The 22,513-nt window shown below is 48.6% G+C and overlaps 1 protein-coding gene across 12 annotated transcripts in view; it reads right to left on the reverse strand.

The window, feature by feature from the left end:
• Nucleotides 1–383: 383 nt before the first annotated feature.
• ARNT2 (aryl hydrocarbon receptor nuclear translocator 2) overlaps nt 384–22,513 on the reverse strand; it is a 157,526-nt gene continuing 135,396 nt past the window's right edge. For 9 of the 12 annotated variants that reach the window (XM_084773370.1, XM_084773367.1, XM_084773363.1 and 6 more), the window contains 7 exons: nt 21,785–21,857; nt 20,824–20,947; nt 18,233–18,332; nt 15,760–15,898; nt 14,764–14,914; nt 6,118–6,254; nt 384–4,426 (listed from right to left, as the gene is read on the reverse strand). In XM_084773370.1, the coding sequence (XP_084629496.1) occupies nt 4,328–4,426; nt 6,118–6,254; nt 14,764–14,914; nt 15,760–15,898; nt 18,233–18,332; nt 20,824–20,947; nt 21,785–21,857 (823 nt within the window). In that variant the 3' untranslated portion in view covers nt 384–4,327. Of the gene's footprint in view, nt 4,427–6,085; nt 6,255–14,763; nt 14,915–15,759; nt 15,899–18,232; nt 18,333–20,823; nt 20,948–21,784; nt 21,858–22,513 lie in introns of all 12 variants that reach the window. The other 3 variants (XM_084773369.1, XM_084773368.1, XR_014777477.1) reach the window with 2 other exon arrangements.

Genomic DNA, 22,513 nt, shown 5'->3' on the forward strand with positions numbered 1-22,513 from the left:
TGTTACATACAGTAGCCTGTATAGGAATGAATTCTTGGGGGGAAACACTGCTACTCAATGTTCAGCTATTTTTATTGGTACTAAGATTTATGCCTTAAATTGTAGGAGTAGTTCCTTGCACTTTCTAGATATAATATGCAGGGCTACTTTCTTCCAGGTATTCTCTTTAGAAGACAAAAGTAAATGACCAGTTTTCCAGAGAAGCTTCTCGAGATCCTTGCCTTAATGCCAAATCTCAAGAGTCATTAGTTTCCTTTTCTGTCCTAAGTAGTTAAAACTTCCAAAGGTTGGCACTTTACCATGCACAGTGTGACTTATCCCAGACTCCCAGGGGCAGGTGCCTCAAGTTGATCAATTACCAAGCTGCTCCAAGGCAATCACTGTTCAGAGCAAAGTCATTTTTTATTGTAATGAAAATTTAAAAGGCAGTTACATTAGTTATACACATACCCAGTGACTTAATACCTGTTAGTCATACAGAACATTCAAGAAATACAAATGATTTACCCACGGCACAGTTCACGTCCATAAGAAGAAAGGCTAAAAGAGATAAGTGCTTGCTCTTCTTGGAAGCCTGCATGTGAATTTTCTTTAAGGAAATAGATGGTTAGACAAAGCAAACCGTTGGGCCCTGGATGGCCAGGAAAAAAAAAAAGGCTCTATTTTGCTACAGCCAGTACCCACAAGGCTTTTCAGGCTGCCTGAACAAATCCAGCTTAGGGCACAAGACATGGCATGTCACATGTGGAAATGCGCCCATGCCCTTGTGAGCTACCTCTTCAAAGCTGTCCCAGATTCTAAGCAATGGAGGAAGCCGGCAGCCAGGGAGCCGGTGACTCCTCAGCACATGAAATGTGGCCAAATTACTCAGCTATATGTTTGCTTTTGAGGTTAGTCTCATTGTGTTGCTCGGATGGTTCTTGAACTCCTGAGCTCATGACCCTTCCTGCTTCAGTCTCTCCAGTGGTGGCACGTCAGGTGAAGCATTGGCTTGATCGGGAAAAGGAGGGAGGGTGGACTGGCAAGTTAGGATGGAGAAACCCAGGGCCACATCCCATTGCCTTGTTATTGGTGGTTAGCAAATGGCTGTTTTTGCTTGTGTGACAGGCTGTAGCTGTCATGAAGCAGGTGAGCTCACATGAGGAGTGGCTACTGCTCATCTGCTAAACTATGCTGCAGGAGGAGAGTATAGTACACTCCCTCGACCTGCCGGAGCTGGAGGGAGTGTGGATGTCTGCCAGGCTAACCTAGGGCCTCATTGTCCTCCTAATGACAGGGGAGTATGAGCTCCTCAGGGAGGGTTCTGCTGCCCACATTGCACTACCCACAACCGTCACTTTACGACGCAGGCAAGGGAGAGCTGAGCATGATGAATGTGGTTCTTTATTCTGGCCCATTCTCTGGGAGCTTCTGTGCCCTTGCCAATAACTCAGGTGGTCCCTGCATGTCCCTCTCCTGCTGCTCAGCCTAAGAGCAGCCTGCTGGACTTCAGCAGTGAATGAAGTAGTGAGCCAGAGAGCTGCAGGAAGCCAACATGCTGTATCACTCCCTAGCCTGCTAAGCTCATCACCAGGACAGGTACCTGGATGGACATTAACTGGAGGATCAGTATCCTGGCTTCCTCAGCAGGGAAGGACAGATGAGGGAAGTTCTTTTTGCAGGATAAGGGCTTTGATTCTGACTCTGGTGTGCTTCAAACACACTTGAGGGAAAGAAACCTTTAGGGCAGAGTTGTGAAATTCTCCATTGCTGGCTTCTCTCCCACCTCCCCCCTGTGTGGCTTCTGAGAACCATAACACAGAATCAGAGGAGATCAGCCTGCTCAAGCCAGCCTGCTGAGCTCCCTAGATAAGACTGGGAGAAAGCAAGAGCCATCTAGCAACAGTGCTTGCTATTGTCCACAAATCCTCCCACTCTGCTCCCCAGGACCAAGGAGTGAGTTGGCTGTAGCCTAAACTTCTTAAGAGAGAGAGAAGGCATGAAAGGATTGCAAGCAAGAATTCTGCCTTATTTCTCCTGTAGTCCTTAGTGCCCTGGACTCAAGGCAGTGTGACAGCATTCACCCATGTCACACACCCAGGCAAAGCCCTGACTTTCCTCCAAAGGCAGCAAAACCAAACCGCCGCTCCCATACCCTTCAATTCACCATCTGAAGTCCATGGCTGTTTTCTTCACCGAAAAGCACTTTGCTCCTGAAGCTAGCTTTGGGCCTTTTTCTCTTTCATAACTTATGCTCACTACCCGGGGCCAGCTCCAGGCTGCCAAGGACAGAAACTGCATCAGGTGGAAGCCAGGGGAGACTGGGGTTCTGAGGTTGGTCTGCACCTCAGCCTGTGTCTCCACAGAAGGTTCAAAGCTGCTTGAGGACCTTTGGGGCCAGAGTTGGTCAGGGGAAGGGATCCTTGTGGGTTGCTCCAAGGGCATTCTGCTGGAGCCAAGTAGTTCGCAGGTGAGTCCTATGAGAACACTGGTGCTCCCTGGATGCCAGGCTGAGCGGAGCCTCTGAATGGAGTGGTACACTCCCAGGCTCTTATTCCAGAGGCTGATTCTGGCCTCGGGCATCCTGGAACCTATTGTACCCCCAGCTTCCCAGGAGCCAGACATCAAGGCAGGGCTGCTCTGAGAGTTTGTACCTCCACAGTTCTAACAAGGGGTTCATGAAAGGACTCTGGAGGATGCCAGGGCCTGCCTAAGGTAGCTCTGTGGCTTCTCTCACATTTGGGCATCAATGGGCTGATACGTAGTGATGAGATACCTGAGATGAGGATCAAGTAAGTGAAGGGAGCTGAAGAGCACAAGGGATATAGGAAGAGCAGGAGGCCTTGAAAATGGTGTGGACTCCGAAGTTCTTTGAAATCTGACCGACATAGGGACTCTGGTGTCAGGCAGATAAGCCAGGCAGAAGCTTCTAGAACAGTGGTCCTCACCCTTCCTAATGCTATAACACTTTAATACAGTTCTTCATGTGGTGGTGACCCTTAACCATAAAATTATTTTTGTTGCTGTTTCATAAGTATAATTTTGCTACTGTTCTGAATTGTAATGTAAATATCAGATATGTGGGATATCTGATATGTGATCTCTGTGAAAGGGTTGTTCCACCTCCAATGCCAACACACAGGTTGAGAACCACTCTTCTAGAAGTTACCCCAGAATTCTACATTAAGACCACAGAGGAATTCAGGCCTTTGAAAGAGTGTGGCCAGAGCAGAGTCCCTGTCCTCACAGGCCTGGTTGTGACCCTCCTGGGATACTCCTGCCTGCTGAGGACAGAGGCTCAGGTGGCCCAGAGTACCCCTCTTTACCCAGAGTGTGTCTCCATCTTCTTTCCAGGCTACTGAGCGGAAGGTGTCAGAGACACTGAGAGGCGGGGCAATCCTCACCCTGTACAGAGGGCCAGGTATGCCTTCCTGAAAGGACTGGGCATCCAGCAGCTCAGCTCTGCTACAGAGCAGGGAGGATGCAGTGACCTTCATGACATCAGGACACTGTCCCTCAGGCCTAGTAAGAGAATATTGAGTGCTCTCAGAGGTCGCAAAGAGGAAGGACTATAAACTTTAAGGGGTGGAGGATGTCTGTAAAAGGGGCAGGGGACAAAAGAATGACTAAGTGAGAAGCTCTCCAGCTCAGACTTCTGGGGACAGTGTTGGTGGGGTTGGCTGTCAGCCCAGCTCCCAGGCCCCAGTCATGCTCTCCTTTGAAACACAGCTAACTGGGGTTGCTTCTCACTCTCACTGGCCACACACACACACACACACACACACACACACACACACACACCAACACGCCACAGTACATCTACTAAGCCACAACTTTGATTCTCACTGTATAAAGCACACTTGGCCCCAGGCCATCAAGGACGGAGGGATAGGAGTCTCACATCCTGTGCTCCTGGCTCCAGTACAGAACGTAGAGGTGACTGCCTCTCACTCTGACTGGAAGCCTCCAGGCAGCAGCTGTGAAAAAGCAGAAAGAAACCCAGCTTCTGCGCTAGGCAGACCTGCTGGTGTTACCAGCCGCTGTGGATGCCAAGCAAACACTTGATGGGTGCAAACTGTCCATTAAGAGATTATTCACAATGAAATGTAAGGAGCCTGGAGGCCCCCTTCCGAGCACACAAGATAAAATACAATAAATACAACGATCCCAAACCCAAGAAGCCAGGGCTTGTGTGTTAGAGCCAGGCGATGCCATGTCCAGAGAAGATAGGGAGGACTTCTGGGGGTTCTGCAGCAGGGCAAGCTGGATGAGGGGGGCCCTTTGAACATGTACATCTATGCCATGGCAAGGAGAGTGCTGGGCAGCAGGAGCCTGGCTTTGCCTGAAGCTACTCAGAAAATGGAGGGAACATGCCCAGGTCGGCAAAGTCCTCGATGTTATAGTTGCCAGTCCCCTGCGTCGGGTCCCCCGGCATGGGCAGCATGTCCTGCAGAGGAGAAGAACAGAAAGCCCCCAGGGTCAGCGGCCTCACCCAGAGCCTGCCCTTGTCCCGGAGTCCAGCCTGCCACTGATCCCCTCGGCCACCTCTCTAGTGAGCAGGTGTTCCTTTGCACAGTTTGGTGTACATGGCTGCTCTTCAGGGGTCCTCAATACCCAACGCCCCCACCGCAAACTGCTCTCCTGGGACTGTCAAGCTGAAGGCAGACACTACTAGGACACAAATCTTCTCTGAAGCTAAGCCAGGCCCACAGGTGGACAGAGGCGAATTGGGCAAGCCAGCCTCCAGCGGTAATCAAGACTGGACAGCCATGTGATTACCAGCCAGGCAGGAGCCTGAGCATGTGCGGCCTGAACACAGTGGCCTGTCAGGGTGGTGCCATCCCAAGGTGTAAGGTCAGTTACTTTATCTAGTCCTAGTCTGCTAGATCTCAGACTATCTGTTCTAAGAATACAGGGCACTTCCAGTCCCTTAGGGCAAAAGTCCCACTGTGCTTTGTCCAGTTCCCAGCCCATGTGATAATGTTGAGAAAGTGGACAAATGTACTTGGGAAAAAAGGCACGCTTTCCTACCTCCTAGAAATCCATGCCTCGCTGGTTTCATAAAGGCTCCGATGAATCCCGCAAGAAAGAAACTGAATAACTTGCTTTAATTGGTGTTTCCCAAAGTTATTCGACCAAGAATTCCCTTTATCAGCGTGGCCTTGAAGACACACTTGGGAAATTATGCCTTTTGGGGCCACTCTATGTGATAGATAAACAATGGGGTAAAGGCTGGTGTTTATAGTGGGAGGAAGGAGAAAAGTCCCAGGGAGGCATGGGAAAGGCACTTCCCTGCACTGGGGAGGGAACAGAACCATGGGCCCCTGGCTCCAGACATGGATCTGCGAAAAACTGCATTTGCCCTAGTGAGAGTGAGGTGTGTGTGTGTGTGTGTGTGTGTGTGTGTGTGTGTGTATACGTACTCCACAGAGGAGCCTAGGCTGCTGCTAAAAGACTGGGTGGATAGGTCCACCTCTAGTTGAGGGGAGTCCCTGAGCTAATACCTGCACTTAAAGCATTCCAAGAAAACCTGGGAGGCTGAGTCCTGTATGACGGGCAGGGCTATGTCCTTGTCCTCAGCACAGTGAGGTTAGGAGCTGGGAACGGCAAGGCATGCATGTCCCTAGTAGTGGAGGTCTAGAAGTAGCCTGGGACCTTCAGCCTAGAGAGTCCAGCCCTGGCCCAGCTGCCATGGGCTGAGGTCGGGGATGGAGAGGAGACAGTCTGAGGCAGTCAAGCCCTTATGTATCTGCTACTCTTGGAGGCTGTGTATACTGCCCATGGTGAGCCCTGGGGGCTCTTAAAGGGGCATGGACCTGCCCTAGAGTGAACCCCCTACCATCTTTGGCTCCATACATCCCCCTGAGCAACTTTGGGGTATGGTTCAGGATGCAGACTCTCCTGTGTGGGTGCAGCTGAAAGGCTGAAGGCCCCTGTGCCTCTCCTATATACCCAGGCTTTGACTGGGCAGGGCAGGATCTTCTACTTGTGGGCTCCCCCCCCCCCCCATATTGCAGGCTGGGTGGGATCTCTTGCTGGTTACCGGGCAGGGCAGGCAGAGGTGCAGACAGGGGCATAAGGAAGCAGAGAAGGCGCAGGTACCTACACCTACGAGAAGGCGCTGCTCGCTGGATTTACCTGGAACACTTCAGTCTGGCCAGGCTGCTGGTGGGAGTGCTGCTCACCGCTCTGCTGTCCGTGGTGCTGGCTCTGCCACTGAGACCAGACCTCTGAGGGCCTGCCCTGGAATTGCCCGCTGCTCTGTCCACTCTCAGCTGAAACATTCAACGCACAGGGTATTTTAAAAGCCGTCATGTGGTTCTGGGGACCTAAGACCTGGGGATCTGGTTGCCATATTCGGGTCACTTCCCCATCCTAGTGGCACTCAAGGACTTTACACTCCTTTGATAATTACAGCTTAAGACATCGAGTGGTGATGGAGACCGACTTAGTCGGCTGAGAATGGCAAAGAATTAGGCGATCAATACAGTTGAGTGTTCTTCTGTGGGAAACACAGGATACTATGGAAGCATGAGAGTCGGTCCCACCTAAACCTGACTCTTCCTGGGTGAAGAGAGTGTGAAGAGTGAAGGCGTTAGCCATGGGAAGGGAGACTTAAGGGGCCACTGATGATGCTTTTGTCTTTCCAATAATTTAAAAAAAATATTTATTAATTATGTATATACAGTGTTCTGTCTGCATGTGTGCCTGCAGGCCAGAAGAGGGCACCAGATACCATCATATATGGTTGTGATCCCCCGTGTGGTTGCTGGGAATTGAACTCAGGACCTCTGGAAGAGCAGCCAGTGCTCTTAAACTCTGAGCCATCTCTCCAGCTGTCCAGTAATTTTTTTTTTAACTACAAAATGAACATGACCTTCAACATGACCTCTCCTGGCTAAGGGAGCATTGTGGGTCCTTTGCCTAAACCCAACCAATCTGCAGATGGTCAGCATGGGCTCCATGTGGCCTGTTCCCAAAGAATACATAAAACTACTTTCTGGGGTGACCTAGCGCTCCCCAGCATCTTCGTTAGGTCACTGTTCCAAAAGCCACGTGTACAGTTCAAAGCCATGAGCTGGATTCCAGCCACATTGCCATCCATTCCCCAGCTCCCTGCTAGGTCAGGTGTCTAGGGTAGCTGCACTATACCTGCCATCTGGGGCAGCTGAGAACTTGCAGACCCTAGGGAAGTTTCTGGTCCTAAGGGACGAAGGCAAAGCTGACGACATCCATCTTTTTAGCTGAAGTTTAATGCTATGCTTCATTCTTGCCCGCTATCGCTTTTTCCTGGGAGGTGGCACTGAGCGGAAACTGCCCTAAGATTCCTGTGAAATCCTAGGCACTGTTGGGTTTAGCTTAATGGTTCTTTGTAAAGGGAGATGCTGGCACTTCTCATTCTCACAAACAGCAGGACACAGGAGGATAAATAGACCAGGAGACTGATAAACATCCTTAGTAAACAGACATCCCACCCCAGTGGGGATTAGACCAACCCATCAGCACTGTAAAAAGCTGAGAAGTCCTGCTGTGTAAAGTGAATGTGCCCTGATGGAGGCAGCTGCTTCCGCCTAACCTACTGAGCAGATCAGACAGGGACTGCAAATGCTAGGGCTCCTTGAAGGGAGGTCACCTTTCCACATTGATTAAAAGGGTCAGGTATGTCTATAATTCCTCAAACTTTGTAGGTTAAAAAAAAATGCAGATGGCTGAGGTTTGGGGACAAGATTAGAGGAGGAAGAGGGGGGCTTGTGTCTCTCTTTTTGTGCATCCCATTTCTCAGTGAAAGAAGCATCAGATGTTTTGGGAATGATAAGTTCCATTTTCCCTCAGCCTCCACTCAGCCTGGACTGGGTGGGGCATGTGGGGGGGGGGGGGAGGGAATTCCCTGAGCTTTCCAAAAGAGGCTTGCCTAAGGCACACTGGTGTCTTCTGCTGTGGTCTGATTTGATTTGTTTTCACCTGTCTGGACTTGTGTCATCATGATTGACTTGGTGGAGCTACCCCAGCCTAAAATTAAAAAGCAAATGCTAAATGCAAGACATGGGCACGCTGGTGCTTGCCAAGCCACTGTCTCTGGAAGCATGCTGCTATGCAATTCAGGCCATGTGTAAGCCACAGTGGAGCTGAAACTATCATTTCTGAGCAAGCTATGGGTTTGGCTTCCTACATTTCTACAAGAAACATTATACACCAGTGACCAGATTGAGACAGCAAGGTTAGCCGGTTTGGGGATTCAAGTTGTACACTTCCTGGCAGTTACCAACTTGTTTTGTCTGAGCTCTATAGTTAAGTTTCATTGCCCATCTTTGGGATACTGAGCTGGCCTCAGTTTTTGCTTGTACCAATGGGTGCAGAGACCTATCAAGACTAGCTAACCTCTCCCCCGTGCTGTACCTAATAATAAATGTGTCGAAGTCCTGGGTCACTGCATAGTAGGCGCACTTTATCAGAGTGAACACAGGTCACTGGATCTCAGCTTTCCTGTATGTGTGTCCTCGTGTTTGTCCTTTCTTTATTTTCTTACTGTCCCAGTCATGTTTCCAGAAATAAGCCATGATGGACTTGGCTTCAGTTAAGCCTGTCAATTGCCTGGCCGGAAGACCCACCCCTCCCCAACCCAGAAAGTTGATTCTTCTAGGGACATGGCTAAGGAGATGGGAGGAATAATTATCCCTTTAACAGGACAATGTAATTACACCCTCTAAAAGCCCCTTTCTTAATGCAGTTGCTTACATATCTTTACTGCCTGCCTGATTTTCTAAGCTCTAACTCAAGCAGTGTAATTTGTCCTTTCTTCTTTGAATACCACCCAAACATCTAAACATGCTTGAACTGATACTCTGAACTTTCTCACTGTTTCTCTTACGACCCTGTTTGTAGATCTCCATTGCTGACATTAGCCGAAAGGCATGATTTTCTTTCTCCTCCAACTCCGTCCTTGAGAGATGCCAGGATTTGTATTTTGCCTGATTTACTGTTTTCCCCTAAAATTCTAATAAAATCATTCTCAAGTTTCCTTCTGAGTCAGATCTTAAATAATTTTATAAAGGAGACAAGGGACCTACAAAAGGGAACCTAGATTCCCCAGTGACATGTGGTGATCACAAACATAATAAAGCCACTCCACTGGGGACAAGAGAGGTGACTATATTCCAGGATTCAGGTAAGTTCCTCCTGGTGGCCAGTGGTTACCCTCTGGCTTAGATGCCTCTTGGGAAGACTTGACCTCAAGTGTTATCATTCCATCTTGCCCTTCGGTATTCTGCCTTCATAGGAAAACTGTCTCTCCTTCCATCATCTCCCAGGCTCTCTCCCTTGGGAATAAGGGTCAGACACGAAGGGCACGTGCAACATCTTTCTATTTTTGGATTGTTTCCTTATATGTCTGTGGCCAATGGTCACATAGTGAAATGTAAATGGCACAAAGTTTAACTTCTCTTTTCTTCCTGGTGCCAGGGCTGTCTCTGCATCATGACTGTCATTCCCTGGGAGCTAGAGAGGCCATGGATTGAAAGGAAGAGAGAAATGAATCAAGTAGCTTAGCAGAGATGGGCACATAGACCCCTGACCAAAATAGAGGGCACTGATACTGCCTTGGGCCATGCATACCATGCGCTCAGTTGGGTGCATAATCCCAAGGGACCCAGGAAGTTGCTTTTCTAATGGGATGTAGGCTCCACATAAAGGCTGATAGGACTTCCAATTTAAATTAACTTTTTTTTTTTTAAACAGCATGGTTTCTGAGTAATTTCAGTATTTGCCAGCATAGAGGGTTACCGAACCTCTGGTCTTAGCCCACACCATCCTCATGTGGAGCCAGGGCATCCATGTCTAGAACACTTTCTCTCTCAGATACATTCTGGGCCTGCTTCCTGCTTCCTTTCAGGTCTTTCATGGCCTTTTGCTCCATCAGCAGCTTATAAAACCAAGGACATAAAGCCAAGTGAAATGAAAGTAAGATCCTGGTGATATCTTCTAGTGTTCCTGGTTAAAATTAGATTTCTTTTTGGTAAGGATGGACTCCCCCACCTTCAACTGAGACCATGGTATTTTGTTTTTGGCCTACAACTTTCTTCTATGCATGCACTTCTGTGCCAATGTACAGGATCTGTCCCATGTTTAGAATTATATGTCTCAGGTCACTCTTATTTACATGTTCTATTTTCTGTCACATCTATGCTGACCTAATTCAGGTGCTTTTTTAAATTAAGAAAAAAAATGGGGGTAAAGTTTGATCTCCACCAATCAAGACAACTTGCAGGTCATGACCCTCACTCATTGGGAAACTGGTCATGTGGACTTAGGTATCTCTAGAAGTGGAGAAAGCACGCTATCCCAATTTCCTGCTCTTGGGCTTTGGTTCTCACCAACGAAAATAACTCATGCCTTACAGGATATTAGCAGAACTTATACGGAGGCAAAAAAGATCATGCACTGGCATAGCTGTCCACTGGGACTCCTCTTGGGAGGCAGCTGTTAATACCTAGTCTGTGAGATGCATGAGTCCTATGAGGACTCGTGTCCTTAGGGGGAACGAGCACATGTCATTGTGGAACCATCCCCACCACAGAGGACATCTGCGTCATCAGCCAAGATGTAAGATGGCAAGAGCCTTGTGACTAATCAAGTAGTGGTACCCATGTGATTACTTAGGACTCCTAACTCAGCTAGGTTCCTTGAGGACCCACACACCCAAAAACAGTTCTATGACACAGGCATTCCTTCATATACCCCAGCTCCCCCCAACCCCACCCCATTTTTTTTGTTTTGCTTTCCTGGATGCCTGCCTGGATCATGGAAACTAAAGACCCAGACAGGACTCCCACAGATGGTACATCTCTCCTGTGCTTTCCTAGTGTCCAGGATAGTTTTCTCAGAGACCTAACCTATCCAGATGCCTTCTGAGTAGGGAACGAGGGATATACGGCAAATGCCAACTCTGTTCCCAGCAGGGTCTTAATGACCACCATCTTTAAATTCTGCTCACTCCTGGTATCCCCAAGCTTGCATTCTTTGCCCCTCTCTCTATAGAGAAAAATCTGTGGTGGGGAAAGGAATTTGAAGCCTAGAATCTCATCTCAATGGGCTAGAGAGTAAGAATGAGGTAGGAGTAATGGAACAGTCTCTGTTCAAAAACTAAATAAATGTCCAGTCCCTAGCTGGGAATACAACATGAGCAGGCAGGGACTAAGGATCATGGAATCCGGTGCTACTCACTTTTGTAGCACAACAGTAAATGTTCTCAGCTCCTCTCTGTCCATTTACTATAGACAATCCTATTCCTGTGGGTATGAAGATAATTCCTCAGGCAGAAAGTCCCTTGATCACTTTATCCAGGGTGGGGGAGACTCTGCTTGCTTATGTTTTTAACCTCAAATGTCAATTTAAGGCAAAGAAAACCAAAGCCTTTTATATAAGCAAGTTTCTTTACTGAACCTACTAACCCGCTAATTCAGGTGTACATGTTTTCCTTCCTTCCTTCCTTCCTTCCTTTCTCCCTTCCTTCCTTCCTTGTACATAGGCCTTATTCGACAAAGGTAAAAAACACCTCAGAGGTGCTTCCAGCAGGAACTTGCATTCACCATTTATGATTTAACCCTAGAGAGATTGTGTAGGTAGTTGGTTTAAACTCTGGGTGGGTTAAGGCTATGTCTCATAGCATCTGGGACACAAATGAATGTTCTCGATCCTGTTGGGGTTATGCTCAGGCATACTTAAGGGTGATTGGTGGAGGTGTCAGAAGACGGAAGGAAGCTGTTTTGTGTGGGCAAAGGGACACTCCCTCTTCCACTCCAGAAGCTCTAGGACTTCTCTGGGTCTACTTAGGACCATCACAGGAAACTTGCCTTCAGTTTCCCTGACTACACTTACGTTGATGCAGCCTTGAGAATTAAAGTAAGGTTAAACCTGGATATCTGAAAAGAGAAGGGGGCTAACATTTTACAGTAATACCACGTAGCCCCATTACAGAACCAGCGAAGGAAAAATTGGCTCATAGATAAAAACCTAAACTATAATTCCTATAGCTGGACACATTTTGTAGGTATCAAGGAAAATGCTCTAAAATACCTATGTATAGGCAGACTTCATGGCTTTCAGGATAGGGAGCAACAGGAAGGAAGGAAGGAAGGAAGGAAGGAAGGAAGGAGGGAAGGGAGGAGGGAAGGGAGGAGGGAAGGGAGGAGGGAAGGGAGGAGGGAAGGGAGGAGGGAAGGGAGGAGGGAAGGGAGGAGGGAAGGGAGGATGAGAGTAAGGGTGAATAGGAGGCAGGCCCATTCTCCTGTAATGCTGCAAGGTGCTGCTGTCAGTGTCCCCAAGGTTGTATCTGTGATGGCCCTGGATTCCCACAGGCAGGATTAAGCTGGGTGTTCATTGCAGTATGCACATTGCATTGCCTGTTTTAACTGTTTCATGTTTATTTAATAATTAATGAAACTGACTCTTAATGGAGACCGCTGTATTTCTCCTCTACTTCCTCCTACACCCTGAGGTTGACAGTAAACCCCTCCCCCAGGTCCTGTTTCTAATCATACATTCTTTCATCTGACCTTGACCAAGGTTGTCCCCTCCCTGCCCCCAGTAGGACTCTGCTTCCTGAAGTCCTGGGCAGCAGAGGCCCCGCCAGTGGCAGGGACCCATGGCCACCTTCTCAAGATACCATTCACCACTGAGGTAGGTTTCTTCAGCCCTGTGATGCTCTGCTGCCTGGCACCTCCCCTCCAGCTGGGCTCCTGCCCCTCTCTCCTCCTCAGCAGTTCAGCTCCTCAGCTCTGCTCCCATTGAATTCCTTCCTCCCCTGGTCATTCTCATAGCCAGACTCTCAAAAGGATGCTGTTCCTGAATCCTGCTACACAACAGACTTTTCTGGAGTCACTGTGTGATGCCCCGAGGGTAGGGTCACATCACGTTCCCCAGGAGCAGCATGTTTGAGACTCTGCCTGTGAGAATGACCAGGTAAATGCTAAGTAAATCAAACACATGAAACACCCAGTGGAAGCATCCTGGGCAGTGTCCAGTATGTACCTAGTAAGGACCAGTTGCTGCCATACTTACCATCTAGCAGCCCGCAACAGAACTGTTGAGTTCGAAGCCCCAGTGTGTGACCCTGTTCTTGGTCATTAGAGTTGGCCACTGGCCTCTACCTAGGGTTCTACGTCCATTTACATTTCAGATCCTGGGTATTACTTCATGAGGAGTGGCCAAATGTACATGGGTACTGTTGGCACTGGACTGTTGGAACAGGGAGGAGCCTGCCCACCTGCCTTGCCATGGACACATGATGTTCCTAAGTTGTCCCAGGGATATATGACATCTCTCTCTTGAAGATTTTCCTGCTCCTGTAAACGAGATCATTCTCCCTGTTCCCAGGGCCTCCATGAAGATCTAGCTGCCGGACCTGTGGTGTGTCTCTCTGCCTCCTGTTACCTGTCTCTACCTCTGCCTGGATCTTTGCCTCTGCCTCTAGCCTGAGCCACCCTTTGGGTCAGGCTAGTCTCTTCCTGTCTGCAGTGCTGGCACTGGGCCTGGCACACATGAAGGATGGCTGAATCACAGTAGGTGCCACTGCTCCCAGACAAAGGGAACGTTCCTACACATGAAAGCAGGAAGGGGCACTATCCTGGGAACCAGGGACCTTGTCCTCAGGTCGCAGCAGAGCTGAGGGCCTGGCTAACTGAGCAACTGACTGAGGGGTCTGGGTGTCTTACACCAGAGTCCCTAAGTGACACAGTAACGACATTTAAAGAATCATCAGGTGGCTACACATTAAATAAGGTTTGTGCTCGGGGGTCTGTTGGCTCGAATGGGAACAGACAAACCTGGAATCTTAGGGTGCTATAGCGAAGACCTTGGGCTCTGAGGCAGAAGCATCACTGTCAGTGGTGGAAGTGTAAAGAGTTAGGGACAGCTCATAACAACGCTGTGTGATGCGCTCCAGAGGGGCGCTTTCCCGTAAGACTGACAGGTGAGGCACTTAAACAGAAGCTTTTAGCTTGACAAGTGCAGTCGGGAGGCTTAGGCTTGGCTTCCTGTTCACTTGAGGGTGTTGAGTCTGCATAGAAAATCCCTGGGTGCCTCTCTCCTGAATGTCACCCAGTGACTGTACCACGAGGAATCTGGCAGAACCTCCCCTTCTGTGCAGTGTGACCCTGGCCCTGGGAGAGATGTTGGCATATATCAAATACACAAAGAGCAACTGAAGGGCACCACTATTCCATGGTCTGCGGAAATACAAATAAATAGAAAGGAAAAAGTAAAGTTCATCTGTTTCCTTACTGCAGCTACAATGTGACCCTGCTATGATGGACTGACCCTCAAACTGTGACCCAAAATTAATCCTTCTGCGCTGAAGTTACCTTTGTCTGGTATTTTGTCACAGAAGGAGAAAAAAAAAAACCTAGCAAATACACTTCACGATATTAAAAAAATGGAACTTTCTGGTTTCACGGATACAACCTGCCATCCCTGGCTTCTCTGAGTTTCTGAATCTTTTACTTTTGGGATGTGAAAGTGTCTGCCTTGGACCACGTAGGGTTAAACTAGCAATCAGGCCACATCACAACACAAGAACGAGGGCTCATGGCGTGAAACAGCAGTGTTAAATCACAAGGTCAAGGCGCATGCTTCCATGACTTAGGACACCCGAGGCCCTGCTGATTGTAGCCAAATAGGAGAGGAGCTAAGATGCTTTGAGGGCCCTGCCCTATTTTCTGGAAGCCTTGGGGCTCAGCCCCTGGACACACGATGCTCAGACTGGAATTCTTTGCATTGTTCCCCACCTACCAAATCCCGGAGTCCTGTTGGCAAGACTGGGGTATGCATTTCCACTTGGTGAGGAGGCAGAGGGGCTGGAGAGAGGACTGTAAGATGAAGGGTCAGCCGGGTAGGGGTGGCTTGATCCAATCCCGAAGGCAGATGACTGTGTCTTGCTGGGCTACGGTAGGATTTGCTATGTCAGTACAGAAAGAGGCAAAGCCAAGCAGCTTCCCACTGAGCTCCACCCTTGAGGTTCCTTCAGAAACACCAGACCCCACTTCCCTCACTAGCCTGGGGTGAGCCCAAGGTAGGGGGGTGGCGATCAGAGTACTAGCCCTGGAGACTTGGTTAACGTTACTTTGAGGATTTCAGTGGCCTGGCTTCTCCAAGTTCAGCTTTTGGAGGCCTCTCTGCCGAACAGAACCTATCCTTCCAGGACCTTCCAGGGAACCAGGGAGTGTTAGCTGCATGGTTAGGTATTTACAGGCCCTTTTGGCGTAGTAGCTGCCAGGACTCCAAAGTGATTAGAGGCTTGCTCTTACCAGAGAAGCTTTGGGTAGCCAACCTTTTCCTGCTCCCTTTCCCAAGGGGAGGTTTTAAGAAGAAAAGGGTGCTGATCAGACATGGCATAAATTCTCCACGGTTGTGGGGGGAGTGGGGACTGCCTCTGACATGAACTCTGGGTCCCGCATTTGATCATTTCCCCTTGGTGGGGAGGCCCGGCAGTGGTGGGCACACAGAAGAAAGAGAAGCAGAGGTCCCTTCTGTCAGAGGTCTAGGGGAGGGGAATAGGGTTGAAAGAGGGAGGGAGGGTAGGAACAGGAAGATACAAGTGAGGGGCTAACAAGCAGGATGTAATCCAAATAAATTATAATAAAAAATAAAATTAAAAACAAAACAAAACAAAATGTTGGGGACCCGATGGCGGCGACCGCTGGCTGTTCTAGCTGGGACACAAAATGCTGATGGTGGGTGTTCTGCCGCTCTGGGCACCCAGGGCTATGCCTCACAGTTAACTCATACCTGCCCTGGGAAGGGTGGACGGCTGCCTGTCCATGCCACCTGGCCCTGGTTCAGCTGCCGGGAGATCTGAGATATGTTCTGGCCCGTTGAGGAGGAGGACTGAATGTCATTCACTCCAGGCACATGGACCACGGAAGAGCTAGGAGAAGAAAACATATTTATTGCCAGGAAATGGCCTGCTTTCTTGATCCTGTGCTGGCTCACCTTCCTGCCCTTTCCCTCCTTGTACACTGCGCAGGGGTCCTTGCTTGCTTCCCTTCTCAGCCTCCTTCCCCTGCCACCCCAGGGTCTGGCAGCTCTTGCACTTGCCCATGTGTGTGTATGTATGTATGTATATATATACACACACATATATATGTGTCTGTATATATATACATATATATGTACACACATATATGTATATATATACACGTGTGTGTGTGTGTGTGTGTGTGTGTGTGTGTGTGTATGCTTTCATTCCAAAAAGAGACATGAGTCTCAGAATACAAACCAGACCCCAGGCTACCTGCTCTTTGTGTTCTAGTTAATTTGTCCCTTTGGGGCACCAAGAAAGCTTACAGACTCTGGATGTAGGCTGCAGGCTGTCAGTTTCAACAGAGACAAACCTGAGCGCAGCAGGGTGTTTCGTGTCGCCATTGTTTCCCTCTTCTGCCTTCAGATGCATTAACTTGGTGTGTCTTTATTAGGCACCTGTAGTGTGTACAGCTCGCCGCATGCCTGGTGAGGATGCTCTGACACTCTACTGCCAGGCCCTTCTTCCAGGAGGTTTTTGGGCCATGTGCATTGTAAGCTCATCCAAGATAGAAAAGGCTGGAGAGAGATCTGTGAGGCTCCAAGGCCCCTCTTGCTAGCTCCCTGGGTCTGTCCTGGGGGCCTGTGAATGCCCTGAGTGAGGTGGGCAGTGTCTAATTTTAGGTTTTTGATAGAGCTAGGCTTTTGGGTAGATTTGGAAAGAAAGAGAGTTACAGAGTACATTTTTACTAATTGTATTCTAATCTAACCCTTTTCTATCCTTTTTAACCCTTTGCAGACTGAAAAGCAAATTCTGCTATTTTAAACATCATGTCTGTCTTTCTAAATGAGTTTACGTCCCACACTGGCTCTTTCCCTCTTCCCTCAGATGGATGTTTTTGTTCAGAGGCTATTTTCCTTTTTTGCTGATTTTCTCAAGACAGGGTCTCACTAGGTAGCTCTGGCTGTCCTAGAACTCACTGTGTAGACCAGGCTGGTCTTGAACTCATAGAGATCTGCTTGCTTCTTCTTCCCAAGTGCTGGGATAAAAAGTATGTGCCAAGACACCCTGCAGAGGATATTTCCTTTGCTTTTCTTTTAATTTCCTTTTTAAAATTAGCTATATTAATTATACGATGGATAATGAATTCTGACCTTGACTTCATGGCATCCTTCCTGCCTCAGACTCCTGAGTGCTGGGATTGCAGCTGCCAGCTACCATGCCTGTCTCCAAGGTAACGGATTTTACTGTGCACTATCATATGCACCCATTACATGCTTTGGTCACATTCCCTCTGCATCTCTCTCTTTCAGAAGACATTTTCTAATCATTGTTCCTCATGGTTCCTCTTTAACACATGCCTCAGCCTGCACAGTCCTTCTTAGGATGCTGACTAATGAGGGGCAGCTGTAACTCTGCCTGGAATTTTTGGAACAAAGTGCTGGCCCTTGTGTCTAGCCCTCCCTAGGGCCGCTGTACACACCTCTGCCGATGTAGGAAATCTGTGCTTAGAGCAGCAAGGAAGGGAGATTCCTATCCCATTGTGGCCAGTGTAGTTTCTGGGCACTGGGATTTGCCTGTCCAACCCTGTTTCCTGCAGGGTCTCTGAAGCCCTGTTCAGAGTTGAGCCAAGCTTAAGTGGAATGTAGCAAAACACTACCTTGCTGGGCCTGGGGTATGTGAAGCCTCTAGGGAGCTTAGAAGTATCTGCTGTGACACAATAAAATGCTTTCCCTGAGGACTGCTGGCCTGTCCTTTGGCAGTCTTTCTGGGCTCATGCTCACATTTCCCAGAAGAAACTTGAGCCATGCCTGGCCCTCAGTGGTGATGTCAAGCTTCCTCAGTAAGCTACTGTGTGACCTGGTGCTTATATCCAGGCACCCTGCTGTACCCTCGAATGGCCCTTAAGACCGAGGCTCTGATATGATGGACCATATTTTCTGCTTGCACTTGGCCATAGCCTTAGCATACTAGAAAGTAACGCAGTTCTGGCTACTTCCCCAATGAGCCCCTACTTGGATCTTGCCTACAGACCTTTCCCCTTTCCCTGTAGGATCACAGAGGTGTTGGTATCTTGTGTGTGTGAGAGCCATTGGCCCTCAGTGCCTATGGAGAGGCTGATGGAGCAGAGCCAGCTATCCTGGCTCCATCCCACAGTACAGGAATGGCTGACTCCTGCTCAGCTCACAGAGCCAATGCTGGCATGGAGGCCTTTCTTCCTACCACTCCCCTGGCACCTACCTGAAGGCCTTGCCCGAGTGCCCGGCAGGGAAGGGACTTCCTTGGGAGTAGATCTGCTGGCTGCCTGATGTTGAAGCTGAGCTCATCATCTTCTTCTCCGCTAGGAAAACCATAGGAATTGCATGTAAAGCTCTCCCCTTGGGCTGCAGGCCATGAGGGGGGCACCCCAGAACAGGGCATGGCATGGGAACTCAGGAGGTCCGCATAGAACAGCCTCCTCTCCTTCATCTTTGTACAACCTCTCTTAGACTCGTGACTCCTACGGTGGCCCCTGCCACCTGAGAGTAGGGCAGGCACTACTGCATTCAGTCCTTCCAGTTTCACAGGGAAATGCACAACAGGAAATGTGCCAAGAGGTGAGTACCCCCAGGGTAACCTCAGCTGTCTGCCCTTAGACCTCAGCTTGGCCTTTTTATATTGCAGGTGTCACCTGGGATGCTCTTTGAACTCTCCCCTGCCTTAGTTTCCCCATCTAAAAGGAGACGATAATTCCAGGCTCTGCTCCACAGGGCTGTGGTGAGGAGTCTGTTGTTAATATAAGTGAAATAATTACTAAGGACAGTTCTGGGAAACAACAAACAGCTTACACAGTTGCTTTCACTTGTTACAAATGAGAAAACTGAGGCACTGGTTGTCCCAGTTCCCAGGCCAGCCAGAGAGGACCCAACTTGAATACCAGTCCAGTGCCCCTTTGCTGACCAGATCAGCGGTGCTGAGGGACACCTCAAACTGACTGACCAGGGCAGCTGGACGGTGTTGCCTGTGTCCCAGGGTCTCAGAATGAGCAACTTGTGAGGCAGGAAATACTCAGACCTAGGCTAAAATGAGTCACCAAGGCCATTGTTGTGCTATAGAAAGGTGAGAAGGCTGGTCACACATGTCACCTGCAAAGAAAGGCTGAGCGGACCAGGCTTAAGTCACAGGCAGGCTGTCTAGATCTCACATGAGAAGGAAGGTGCTCTGGGCAGCGTTATGAGAAGCAGGACTGAAATGTCAATGGACACAGTCTCCAGACAGCAGAGTGTCAACCAGAGTACACCCCTCCCTTGCCTACATGTGGCCCTAGAGAGAGTCATGATGCCTACATGTCTCATTTATCCAATCGCTCCCAAGATGAAGGGAGGAAGGAAATCAAGGCTGGAAGCATGGCCGTGACCATGCAGCATGTATGCTCTCCCTGAGCCCAGTTTGCCAGGCAGGTGTGAGTATTAATGGGCTGTTGATGACCAAGCTCATGGGCCTGGGTTTGGGAGGCAACACAAGAGCTAAATATTGTACACTCATCTCTGTTTGGGGCTCTAAATAAAGCCATTGTCATATAGCGGCTACGGGGCAAAGGGACAGGAGTTCCGTTCCTGGGCTGGTTACAAGGAGTGGGGCATAAAGAGCAAGACTTGAGTGGGGAGGAGACAAGGCTAAAACCTACAGGGAAAACAAGACTCAGGCCATCTTCTTGTCTGTAAGCATAATTCCCAAAGGCTGGAGGGGTAGCTTAGTGGTAGAGCTCTTGGCTAACATGTCCGTTCTCCAGCACCACGCAAAACAAGTGACCGACAGATAAATAAAGCAACTACCACTACAGAAAGCATGACCACATGCAAGTTACTTTTTTTTTCATGTGTTTTGGGGGTAAGTAATAAACACATTGTTCTATGCCCCAGGATACTGGTAGGGTACTGTACTTATACATATGTTTATATATGTATATGTGTACATGCAACCATATATGTGTGTATTAGTGTGTGTATAGATTATTTAGTCTTCTAAATTTTATCCTAAGTTTTATTATTTTCATTGACCTGGTTCGTTAAAAGTGAAGGAACATACCCTAAGATCTACTCTTAACTTTGCTTTTATCAGTTTCTTCCTGTGTGGTGACTACTTTGGCTTTTCTGTGTTTCAGAGTTCATGAGATTTATAGTTAGTTCAGGTTTTATCTCCTCTGCACACAGGGACATAGTCAAGTCTTTCTCTGGTGATACTGCCACTCTGCCTCCTATTTGGGTTTGACAAACATCTTTATCACTGGCTCTGAGGGCTCAATAGTTCATATCATTTTGTTTTGATTATGTTGACTCTTGACAGTGTGTTAATTGAGGATTATCAATCTGTAGTCTTTGAATATTATATTGGCTCATCAGTCTCAATGTTCATGGGTTTTGTTTTGTTTTGTTTTTTGCTATCTTACTTTATTTCCATTCTGATTTTGTGTGTGTGTGTGTGCTTTTTCTAATTTTCCTTTCTAAGCCAGAGTCCTATAAATTATTTTCTTACGTATTTTGTTACAGTGCTGAAGTCTGACCAGTGACCAAGGCTTCGTGTAATGGATTAGATGTCGTTTCCTCTGACCCTTTACATTTTAAGGATGAGATCCTGCAGCCTGAGGTTGGGTGTCACAGGTGGACAGTAAAAGGCAAAAACAAGAATACAGAGAATCTGTCCTGACTCCTGTACAGTGCTCTTTTTATGCCTTGGGGCAGTGACACAAAAGTCCCCTGCCCTGCCCCTCTCTCTAGGGTGGCTAGCTCCAGATGCTCTGAAAGCGGACGTCAACCCACAGCATCACAGCCTAGCAATGTCTGCACACTTACATGCACTGATGCCTGCAAACATCTCAGCAAAACGAGGGTCTCTCTCTTGGGAGAAGATTGCATCTGCCTTTTCCACAGACTTCCCTGCCTCGTGAACACCGGCCGGTAGGTTGGGGACAGGAACCTGTTGGCACATAAAACACAATGGCAATCAACACATAAGGCACAGACAGGTACTTTCCAAGAGTCACACGCTATTCCCCCCCCCCCCCCCAGTCCCTCTGCGTGGAATAGCATTTCAAGGCTTGACTATTCTTGCAAGGTTGGAGCTTATCCAGGAAGCTCAAGAGCACCTGGGTTGGGAAATGAGAACTGAGAGTTACAGGAAGAACGCCAGAGTCATGGCAACTGCTTTCTTGGAGATAAATGGGAAAAAAAAAAAAGGACCAACCTACTGTAAACGTCAGGGAAAGAACCTGAAGGTCAGTTACTGACCCAGGTCAGTTTCTCTGCTGGACAGCTGTCAGGAGCAGGGACAGTGAAAGGTAGAGAGAAGAGGGAACTTGTGGAGATGGGAGAAGGAAAGGAGAGACACAAAGCCGGACAGGAAGAGACACATTGAAGCAGAAAAGGGGGCAAAGGTGAGAAAGAGAGAGAGAGAGAGAGAGAGAGAGAGAGAGAGAGAGAGAGAGAGAGAGAGAAGAGAGAGAGAGAGAGAGAGAGATGGCTAGGAAGCCAGAGAACCCACACGCACAGCCTGCTTTTGCTGGTTTCTGTGCCTGTGAGGCTGGGGCCCACACTGCAATTTCCTTCTGTCACCTAGCGATGTTCGGTGCTGACTGATCATGGCTCAGCACCCTCTTTGGCTCCTTGTGGCTCACTTCAGGAAGGAGGAGCCACAGCAGGACAACAGAGGTTGAACACGGTTAGCATCCCGGAGAGGCAAGTGGGTGGAGCAGAGTGCCTTGGAATGAGGGGGGGTCAAGTTCTGTGGAGGGAGTTTAGTTTCCTAGAAACTCACCTGGGATAAGTCATAGGATGACAGCCCGTCTCGCTGGTGCACCTCCAGTTCTGCCTGCTGCTGCTGAAGCTGCCTGTGAAACAAGAAGTCAGCACAGGTGTGAGGAACAGAAAGGTGAGAGAGAGGCAACGGGGCTGAGGCAGTAATCGCTGCTCCTCAATGGGTCGCTAAGAGGCTTTCCACTTTTATTTCACTCCAACCCCTGCATTTCAGATTTCGGCTTCTACTGTTGGAAAGGTAAAGTACATGCGTATGTCCTGGTGTAGGTGCATGAAAAGACTAGATGTTGGCACCAGGAGCTTTTTCTCAATTGTTTTCTGCTTTATTCTTTGAGATAGGAACCTTCATCGAGCCCAGAGCTCACTGATTGGGCTAGATTGGCCTCCAAATGAATTCCAGGCATATCCACCTGTCCCCACTCCAGGAGTTCCAGGGTTATGCTGAGCTGTTTACATGGATGCTGCTGGGGGATCCAAACTCAGGATGTCATACTTGTACTTTATCCACTGAGACATCTCCTCCGCCTTCAAATTTTATTTCTGAGGTGCCATGCACCTTGGACTGGCCTAGACCTCTTGATCTTCCTGTCTTAGCTGTCCAGTTCAAGGAGGATGGACAGGCACCACCATACCTGGCCCAGACACTAAGCTTCATCAAATGACTTTGTTTTATGCAGGGTAAAACAACACAGCGCTAAAATTGGTTTAAAAAACAAAATTCAGGAAAGCT

This window comes from Acomys minous, assembly GCF_964271855.1.
Source record: "Acomys minous genome assembly, chromosome: 2".
Taxonomy (NCBI): Eukaryota; Metazoa; Chordata; class Mammalia; order Rodentia; family Muridae; genus Acomys; species Acomys minous.